The sequence below is a fragment of the Esox lucius genome, chromosome 4 (assembly GCF_011004845.1).
Source record: "Esox lucius isolate fEsoLuc1 chromosome 4, fEsoLuc1.pri, whole genome shotgun sequence".
Taxonomy (NCBI): domain Eukaryota; kingdom Metazoa; phylum Chordata; class Actinopteri; order Esociformes; family Esocidae; genus Esox; species Esox lucius.
This window is the reverse complement of record NC_047572.1, coordinates 20,812,475-20,823,229: the sequence shown is the minus strand read 5'-3', so window position 1 is coordinate 20,823,229 and position 10,755 is coordinate 20,812,475. Positions and strand designations below refer to the sequence as shown.

The window sequence follows — 10,755 nt, the reverse complement described above, 5'->3', positions numbered from 1 at the left end:
ATAACAATTTGTATCATACATAGACCTACATCATACTCTATACTACTACTTGTTTCACAAATCTTTAGCTTAACTGCACCTCTCCAATGCAAATCATGGAGGCTGTAGTAATTTCAACATTCTAACAAATTATTTAGTGCTTCAATTATTATTTTATTACTGATTTGCTTGATTTTGGATAACGCGGGTCAGAGACAATTACTGTGGAATCGGGAAGAGAAGGTGCGACTTTTAACCAAATTTAGCAAAGAGACAACTAAGAAACGTTTGCCTCCTAAAGCTAAACATTTAAAGTTCCTTGACTAACATCAATGAAAATGTGTAGTCATTATCAAATTGCATTGATCTAAAAAGGATGCATCCTTTTAAAAAAATTAAACTCACCATTGCCATTTCGATGACATAGGCTGATTTATCTTTCTTACAGGTCCTCATCTAGGGTCCAATCAATCTAGAGATCCTCATCAACCAGCAGGACTTAAAAAGATGTGTGTGTCATAATCTATCCCTTTTGACAATTCTGTGGAGGAAGAGAAAACATTTAAAAAATAATAATCCAGACTTGCAAAACATTTTTGCAATTAAGTAAATTGCAGTAGGGCCAAGACCATTTAATTTATGAATGTCTGAAAAAGGTCAATTTCTTTAAGATTCCAATCACTATTTCCCGCAGGAAAGGAGAAGAATGAAGGACGATGCCATATCAAATATGCAATATTTTGTGTTTAGGCTCCAAAATAAATTCAAACAGGGGTTGAATAGTAATTTCCAAGTCAACTATGAAAAGGGCTATAGCATCTCTAGGGCTATAGCAAGAGTAAAGTAGTAAGAAAATTGAAACCCAAAGCAAAACCAACAGGCAAAACAGAGTTATAAAATAGAAAGACTGTGTAGGATAAATAACTGAAGGCAGATAAGCAGTTCTTACTTATTTGGGAAAAGAAAATATCTAGACTAATCAATCAATACAGCTAACTTCAATGGATTCTAAAACAAAGCAGGTCTAGAACCATATCCATACTAAAATATGTACTTTTTAGGTAGTTGTTTTTACCCCCAAGCATGCTAAAGAGCTGCTAAATATGCTTAAAAAAAACATTCCGAAAATAGGGTCAGTAATTGGATTCTTATTTATTGGCAATTAGTGAATAAGTGAGTCCATAGTTCAGATACATGCATGATTGACTAACATGGGACTTTTTACCATGTTTCTCTGCTGCATTTTGTGATATCCAATTTGTTATTAATGCCCTGCTCCAATTGGAACCTGTAACACACCAGAAGGAACTCTATCTCTGGGTGCCCAAGCACTCTATTAATTCTCTGTTGACCATGGATTGTTTTGGTCCTAAATTAGGCTTAATCGGTTTCTGCAAAACCTGCCCTTATTGGAATAATGTTGTGTACAAGTATAGCAACAAACCTGGTATCCTATGGAAGCATATCCTATTGACTTTCATCTGGAATTTTATAGCTCGGTGTACCCAGGAAATGTCCATGATGTTGATGACATAGCCACAGTATCAAGACTATTTGTTCACTAATGGGATTGGAAAAGAGCTAAAAAAATAAATACATCTTAACATAGTACATACATTATCAAAGACATTAAATTATAGTATATTCATTCACCTTTTTAATATGATTGAATAGAAATAGTTGGCTGGAAAACAACATAAATGTCAAAACATAGGTGGGTAGCAAATCCAATAAGCATAGATAACACATTCTATAAAATCTAGGAATTAATTTAATTAAAGTGGCTTAAAGCATAAATGGTAGAAGCATATTGTTATGTATAACCTTTTATGTACCTCAGCAGGTTAGTGCTGTTACACTAAGTTTGACCTTGAAAGTACTGAAACAGGCCTAATTTGTGTCTATTTAAAGCGGTTTATTTGACGGATATAACATACTTTACTGAAAAATATATAATTCACATATTTTAACGTAGCCCATCAAACATACACAGAACAGAAGCATAAAGATACAGTATATACACTTGTTTGTGCTCCTTTGTGCTCCTACGGTATAATAAAATAAAAAGGGGAAAGCTAAGAATAAAATCGGTTTCTAATATTCATAGTGAAAACATGTAAATAGGCAACAGCTATTTATAGCATTATAAACAGTCAATTTAAAATTATTTAACAGTCAGACTAAATGGGATACACAAACCAAACATGAAAACACAGCCTATATCTCAGTAACAGCAATAAACCTAAAATATTTAAAAATCGTGACCCAGACATTACCTATAAACTAAATAGTACCCAGAAATGTTCCATAGCTGTGATATATACTTTGGTATAGTGCTGGGACAAGATAATTTTTAAAATGGTTTACTTTTAACTAAATCAAGTTCACTGCATTGACAAGTTCAGACATAGGAACCCATATTAATAACAGTAACGTTTTCACGAATATATTTGAAATGTTACTTACACATTACCTAGATCAGAATAGATTTGAGGAACTGTTCAAAACAAATGAATAAAAGTTAGTAATTACTTGTATAGTGGAAATTTAAGACTGAGGTTATCTGAAACCTTGCTTGGACATCTGCCTCATTTCGCTCTGTAGTTGACTTCTAGAAGGCAGACACATGTGCCTTCTAGAAAGATCTGTAGCTTTTATTGGAGTGAAGACTTTTCATGGAAATAGATGTAGCAAGTTACTATGAAGGTAAAGAATGCAGTTTCTATTAAAGTGGAGATCTTTTCATATTTATGGTTGCTTTAGTGGGAGACGTCGTTCAGTAGTTCGCTGCTACCTTGTTGGCCATAGCGTAGAGTTACAGGCGGGAAGGCACTATTACTGTAGTGGGGCTGCTCCAAGTGAGATTTGGGGCTCTAATAAATGCAATGTCGTAACTCCAACTTCCGTAACCACCACTACCTACAGAGTAAGGAGCGTCGTTTTTGCATAAGTAATTACCTTTAACAGAGCCGTAGCCAGGTGACTGGTCGCCACAGCAATTTCCAAAGTAATTGTAGCTGTTCATTTGGTCGCCATAACCACCCCCGTACCATCTGCCTCCATGACCTTCACTACAGTTACCATAGCCACCATTGAATCCATTTTGAGACATTCCTCCCCTCCCGCCACGGGTTCCTGCAGCCCGTATTTCTTGCTTGGTGAGGTTTTCACCTCCACTTTATGACCATTAATGGTGCCGAACTTTAGAGCCACAGTTTTGTCGGCAGAACTGTCCTCTTCGAAATATACAAAACCGCCCCCCCCCTTACCAGTTTGATTACCGCTAACTTCTGCCTTTTCGATTGCACCGAATTGGGAAAGGTACTCGTTCACATGTTCGTCCTCTAACGTCTTTCAAACCTCCAACAAATAATTTTCTTAATTGTTTTCCAGCATCTTCTCAGTTCAACGTTATTTCCAGGGCATGAAACCACTCGGATATTGCCACACCTGCCTGCTCAGCAGTAGCATAGGTTACAAAACCAAAACAGCGATACGGCTGTATTGCCGGTTCTGAACTACGCAGTCACCTCGCCATACTGTTCGAAGTGTTTACCAAGGCCATCGTCAGTGTTGTGAACATTTAGCTCACCAACAAAGCTTGCAGAGATGATTTCTTTAATAGCTATCCGTCTTTAATACAAAGTAGTTGGCCTGTAACTGACTTTTGACGGTGCTTTTTCAGTTAGCTTTTCTCGGTGTCTAAAATGGCGGATGTTGATGGATGGTTGGGGGTTTCGATTAAGTTTACAAACCTCCTAGTGGTGAAATAATGTACATCTCAGTTCTATGTAAAACTGATTTTATGGGTACAGGCAAAGGTAATTTTCCAGCTTTCCATAACCATAACTAATGACTGCACACTGGAATAAAATTGGCCAATCACATCAATTTAAATAGGGAAAGTCCTAGTTGAAGGATTCCCATTATAGAAGATTGAAAGCTAATTTGCAGTCTTGAAACATGCATTTGACTAAATGTAACAGCCGCTAAAAAAGAAATCCAAGAACCCCATTACCAACAGGATTCAGATAAACCTCAAGTTAGCAATTACTACTTTTTGGTATGAACAATGAAATTCTGTAGGGTCTTAAATGCATAAAGCAGTTTACTTTAAACCAATTCATTTATACACAAAAAAGTCAGCAATAAGTGTCAATCGGGCGTAGGGTGTACGACTCCAGTGACAACTGCCTCTGAATGATCTAAAACCTGGTTCTGAAATGGATCAGAATATGATTAAATTGACAATAATCAAACACTGCTTTCAAACATTAAAAACTTTAATACAGGCAAGAGTAAGGCTCAATAGCCAACTAATATCCAGGATTTAAGTAACATTCCACAAAACCGCATTGATTTGCAAGGTATTTAACAGCACATTTTGGACGGAGAAAAGCATTAGGAGGTTACCATCAAATAAAAAAATACAATAACCATAATAGGGCATGAAATTTCAAAATAATACGTCACGAAATATTAAACACTCAAGCATACACAAAGACTGCTTTGAACTCCATTAATACCCCTGAGTTTCATGTTGCTGAAGCAATTTGTCTTGTTATTAACCTGGCTGGTACTAATGACAACCTACAGTATCTTACGAAAGTCTTGAAGCAGCGACGTTAACTACAATTAAATACTAAAAATGTTTAAAGGAATCACGAAACTACATTTTGTCAAGTCAGAAAGTTTAACAGGCAATAAAGTCCATTATGTCTTTAGTAGCGCCACCTAGGGACAATGGCGTAGTCCAGATGGAGGGTGGATATTAATGGGGGGAGGTAAATCAGGGTGGGTGAGGGGCGCAAGTCCTATAAAAATGTTAACGTTAGCAACAAAGAAATGGGGCACTCCGACCCTTGTGTGTAAATTCAGTTCATTTAATAAGATTCTGGCCATTTCAGATTATAAAGTGAAATTAGGTCAACGAAACCTAATAACCACTATATCCACCCCTGCCATAGCCACCGGCACCTCCACGGGAGTACGGTGCAGCGCTCCGGCCTGAATAATTAGCCCCTTTCATTGCACCATAACCGGAGGACTGCTGTCCGTAATCTTCGCCAAAGTCATTGTAACCGTTCCCACCATAACTGCCCCCCATTTGATCTCCATAACCTCCTGCATATCCCCCTTGGTTACCGTAACCACCTCCGTTGCCGTATCCGCCGTAGCCGCCATCGTTCCCTCCATAGCCACCGCCATAGCTGCCGTAGCCGCCACCTCTTCCACCGTCATAGCCATTTTGAGACCCCCTCATTCCTCGCCCGCCTCTGCCCCGGCCACCGCGACCGCCAGCTGACTGCATCTCTTGTTTGGTGAGAGCCTTCTTCACCTCCACTTTGTGCCCATTAATGTTGTGAAACTTCAGTACCACAGCTTTATCAGCAGAGTCATTATCTTCAAAGTAGACAAAGCCGAATCCCCGTTTTTTGAGAGTCTGTTTGTCGCTGATGACTTCGGCCTTCTCAATTGCGCCGAACTGAGAGAAATACTCATTCAGATGTTCGTCTTCGATATCGTCTTTCAGCCCACCGATAAATATTTTCTTGACTTTGGCGAGTGCCTCTGGCCTACCGGCGTCTTCGCGTGCCACTGCCCTTTTTAACTCCACGTTGGTACCATCGACGACATGTGGCCTGGCCGCCATGGCTGCGTCGGCCTCCTCCGCGCTTGAATATGTTACAAAGCCGAAGCAGCGGGACCTCTGTAGCTGCTGATTCTGGACCACTACGCAGTCGGTTAACTGGCCGTACTGCTCGAAATGTTGCCGGAGTCCATCGTCTGTGGTCTCAACATTTAACCCTCCGACAAAAAGCTTGCAAAGTTGGTTAGTCATGATTACTAGTTGAGTAGTTTCACAGCAAATAAAATTGAACCTGACAAAATCGTATCCCTCTTTGAAAGAAGCGACCGGTGACGCAAATACGTCTCACGTACGATTGGAAACATACGTCACCAGTCCTGATTGGTTTTTGCAGTCAAATCCCTCCTCATTTTATTCAAATAGCAGTTCACGCTGTTCTCAACCGTCCAAATTTTAATCTACGGAGAATTAGTGGGGTCCTATTCTTGCCCATTTTACAACAGTCTCCCTCAAGTGATTAATATTTATATTAGGAGTCTTAAGTTATCTTGCTTTACAGAACCCCAATGTCATTTTTTCATAGTAGTTCTACCACAAGCTACTTTTCGTCGATGTGTGCCACCTTTTTCCAAACTACATCTGTGTGATTCCCGTTATCTCGCCTAATCCGTGAACAGAACATCCCATGGCATCTGCGGTGTAGTTCTATTTGCATCAATCCTGAATTAGTGGAAGAGGGGCATTGTACCTTTCATATACTCTGCATTCACACAGGCTGACCAATATGTTCAGCCCTTTCATCACTTGGATAAAGGATCAGAATCGCCTACCGGTGTGAATGTTGACAACTTATGCCTTATCTACAGTTGGTGTATGATATGGACGTGGTAAAGAAAATTATTGGGTAAAAAGGGGTGGAGAAATCCAGATTCAAATGAATTGCTTAGACATTCACTCCCTACACAAACCGTTGTCAGACTTCCCCAGATATATTGCCCCCATCACACCACTAACAGTGGAACATTAGACATGCCTTTAGCACCTTATGCCATCAAAAATATGTTTTACCAGAATTTTATTGCCACACTGAACACAGCTGGGGGTGTATACAAGAACTGCCAGCTGAGTGATGGTCAAGAGTATTGTATTTCTGTTTCTTAAAGGCAGGTAAAAGCACATTTTAAGTTTGGTGACATTACCTAGCCATTGATACATCCCATGTATCCCAAACCTATGTTGCACACCCACACCATTTCACTGTGCTAACCTATTACTTTAACAGACATTTGTTTGTCAGTAAAATGTGCAATTGCCAGTCTTTACATTAAGTGGCTTTGGAATTTTAGACATGGAAAAACTGACCTCATTAATAAGCTTTACAGGTTTAGTATGAGTAGAATGCAAGTCAGGCAGAATCTACTGTGTGCAATGTACCAGTTCTCCCATTTTCAATAAAACAATGATAATCTCAAAAAATATTTTTATTTAAAATTGAGCAATTGAATTAAACCATGTTAACGTCAACATTGGTAGCATCCATCTTTCCAAAGCATACGATGAACTTACATTCACACCCATCTTTCCTACAAAGGGTAAGAACAGAACACGTAGTAAAGTACATCAACCACCTTCAATGAAACTGACACTCACTGGCCATCATTGCAACCTGGTTAACCAAATACAGATTAAAGGCCATTGTCCTGGGGTTCCAAATCACCTGCAGCATGGGGACAGCGTTTGCTACGGTCCCCCAGGTCTTGATGGAAACCAACACATTGCCAGATTGGTGTCCTGGCACTCAGGTCACCATGGCTACCTGCAGGAAAGAAAGAGAGTAAAGAATGAGACACAGCAAATAAATATATTAAGCCATTTCAGGGGGTGTAATGACACCATGTGCCATTCCATATTTGAATTAATGTAGGAAGTGCACTTTGTCTTCTTATCCCATTATTTTAGCAAGTGCAGTAAAAACCCCTCTTAATAGGAACTAAAAGATGCATAAGGATAAATAAGAGCAACTATGGATAAATGCAAAAACTATCAATAAATGAATCCAAATGAGTACATTTGAGTACCATTTCAAATCCACATTATTAATACTTGACCAACACATAGTGAAGACAGGTTGATTTACATACCTAGTTTGCTGGATGTGATCCTAAAGAGATAGTCCTATGACAAGCGACCCCAGGTATAGAACAGGGTCCCTGTATAAAGTCAAACTGCTACTGCTATTTTGGCGTACTTGGATAACAGTATGAACACCTAAATGTAGGAATCAAAGATAAATATGAGAGCCCTCGGGTCCACAAGTCAAAAGCCAGTTTACTTTATGGAACAATTTCTAAAGTAACAATTTGTTATTGCCAACCAACAAAGCCTCCATGCATCGGCCATGGGCAAACTTAACTGCAATCCATTCTTCACCCACCTTAGCTGGGAAGAGCAATGGAAGAAATGCCATGGAGCTAATATTAAGAGAATCAATAAATAAGGCATAACCAATATCAGTTGGACTTAAGGCATCCTGGTAAAATGAGTAAAATAACTAGCTAAGTTTGTTTAACTTTTTATTTAAAATGAACATACATATGCATACCAATGCTTAACAATTGTAGTTTGATCTTCAGACAGATTACACAATATACATGAGATTGATGGAAGTAAAGGAAAGGAACATTAAGCTGATAGCTGGACGCTATGTGAGTTGGGAAATTACTGTGACTTATTTCGTTGATTTACAAAACATTTTGAACGATTAAACTGCATCCGCCACACCACATACGCGTCACCTACAACTATAGGCTAGTAGTGGACAGAATAAATGTACAGAGTCATAACTAAGAAATCCAATTCTAAAGCACATGCGTCCCATCCCCAATACATAAAAAAAGACTAGCTAGATGCCAGAGAATTTTGGAACTAATTGCTTAAAATGTAGGTAAGAGGAAAATATAGTATCAAACAAAACAATCCTACGACTACTCAAAAACGAATGTACGCATAACTAAAATAAAAAGCAGGCCAACTAACGACAGCTACACGCCCTCAACTTTTAACATAAATGATAAATGGATTCTGCAATCGAACGTGTCCTACAGCAACAGCTGGTCGTGCAAATCAGGTTCTGGGAAGTGATCTTCCTACCTGTTTGGTTTTTTGAGGTCTTCTTAATGATTAGGGTTCACAGTGTCCGCATTTTTGCCAGATGCTTTACGGCAGATGCCCGATGACTGAATTTGAGTTCGGTTTGACGTCCGATCACACGGATTAGAGGGTGTAAAAGAGGATTTCTTTGCAAATAGTCTGTCGTAGCCACCGGTTTAGTAGCCGCCATAAGCCCCTCTGTTGTAGCCACCCGCACCGCCTCTGGGGGCGTACGGAGCAGGGCTCCTACCAGCGTAGTTGTTACCGCCTTTCATGGGCCCATACCCGGAGGACTGCTGGCTGTAACCGCTGCCAAAGTCACTGTAGCCATTGCCGCCACCATAACCTCCCATCTGGTCGCCGTAGCCACCTCCGTAGCTAGCGCCTCCATAACCACCGCCATATCCACCACTTCCGTAGCCGCCACCGTATCCGCCGCCATTTCCTCCATAGCCCCCACCAAACCCGCCCCCGTAGCTGTCGTAACCACCTCTGCCGCCACCGAAGCCATTTTGTCCTCCTCTCATGCCTCTTCCTCCTCTACCTCCTCTTCCAACACCACCACCGCGGCCTGCAGCTTGCATCTCTTGTTTGGTTAGGGCTTTTTTCACTTCTACTTTGTGCCCGTTGATGGTGTGGAATTTAAGAACCACGGCCTTGTCGGCAGAATCGTTATCAGCAAAGTGAACAAAGCCGAATCCCCTTTTCTTTCCGGTTTCCTTCTCTGCGATAACTTCGGCCTTCTCAATTTCACCGAACTGTGAAAAATATTCATTGAGGTGTTCATCTTCGATGTCGTCTTTCAGTCCACCGATAAATATTTTCTTGACCTTGGCTAATGCCTCGGGTTTACCGGCGTCTTCACGAGCGACCGCTCTTTTCAACTCCACGCTGGTGCCATCAACGACATGTGGCCTAGCCGCCATTGCTGCGTCTGCCTCCTCCGCGCTAGAGTAGGTTACAAAGCCGAAACAGCGGGACCGCTGCAGCTGCTTATTTACAACCACAACGCAGTCGGTCAGCTGACCATACTGCTCAAAATGCTTGCGGAGCCCATCATCGTCGGTATCTACGTTCAATCCACCGACAAAAAGTTTGCAAAGCTGATTTGCGGAATCCATTATTCGACAGATAATACTGCGTAGTTCGAAGAAGGACTGGTAACAGCAGCGCCAGGAGGTGGAGTAATGGAATCCAGGTCGTATTTATACGAAAGTTGTAGTTACGTCAGACTACAGCAACGTAGCTACGCCCCTTACGTTGGGGTTGTTCACCGGGCTCAGTAAACGCTGCGTAGATTACGACTTGAATTTCAGATCACCTTAACCGCTTAAGTTGTACTCATTGGTAATACCAATAATGAAAAAATAAATGTCAATGTTCTGTTTACTTTGGTAACAGGTTTATATTACGCATCTAAGGAATTTGTGATATTATGGCCAATAAAACACAGCCAAGGGCTGAATACCTTATGTTCTTCCTATTATGTATGCTGTCCATATAGAGCTGGTTTCACGAACACAGATTAAGCCTAGTCCTGAACTAAAAAAATCTGGTTTAGTTGGAAACTGTAAGGAAAATTATTTATCTGTGTCTGTGACAAACAAAGGTGATTCTGATGTGATGTATTGACCATGTACCAAATACCCCTATGTGTCCTATTGCTTAATTTTACAAACAAGCCTACAGCTTCCATCATTCTTAGGAAAGAGAAACTGTATATGCTGCTAATTCAGACTTGAAAATATAGAAAAAGACAAGCAATAAAAGACATTAGGCTTCACATCTTAACTCATTTTGGTTTGTGAAAAACAATAGTCTTGCAAAAATGATTTAAATTAAATGGAAAAAAAACTAAAAATACATTTACAGCTGCCAATGGTAACTGTTTTATTGCCAAAATGCACTAAAAGGCTGTGCATGAAACAAAAGTTTTATTATTTAATAGCAGACACATTTATATGATAAAAAATCTTCAATGATGCTGTTCCTGGTATAAATTGATAGAATGATTGGGTGTATTTGCACAACAACAG

General features: G+C 40.0%; 2 protein-coding genes and 1 pseudogene across 2 annotated transcripts; all 3 read right to left on the bottom strand.

The window, feature by feature from the left end:
• Positions 1–1,873: 1,873 nt before the first annotated feature.
• LOC105027479 lies at positions 1,874–4,499 on the bottom strand (annotated as a pseudogene).
• On the bottom strand, positions 4,240–5,902 carry LOC105027159 (heterogeneous nuclear ribonucleoprotein A0). The gene has a single exon (XM_010899111.3). The coding sequence runs from the start codon at positions 5,819–5,821 to the stop codon at positions 4,916–4,918; it is 906 nt and encodes a 301-aa protein (XP_010897413.1). The 5' UTR covers positions 5,822–5,902; the 3' UTR covers positions 4,240–4,915.
• A 2,227-nt stretch (positions 5,903–8,129) lies between these two features.
• On the bottom strand, positions 8,130–9,895 carry LOC105027168 (heterogeneous nuclear ribonucleoprotein A0). The gene has a single exon (XM_010899124.3). It carries the CDS (start codon positions 9,838–9,840, stop codon positions 8,896–8,898), a length of 945 nt encoding a protein of 314 aa, XP_010897426.1. The 5' UTR covers positions 9,841–9,895; the 3' UTR covers positions 8,130–8,895.
• Between the last annotated feature and the right edge of the window lie 860 nt (positions 9,896–10,755).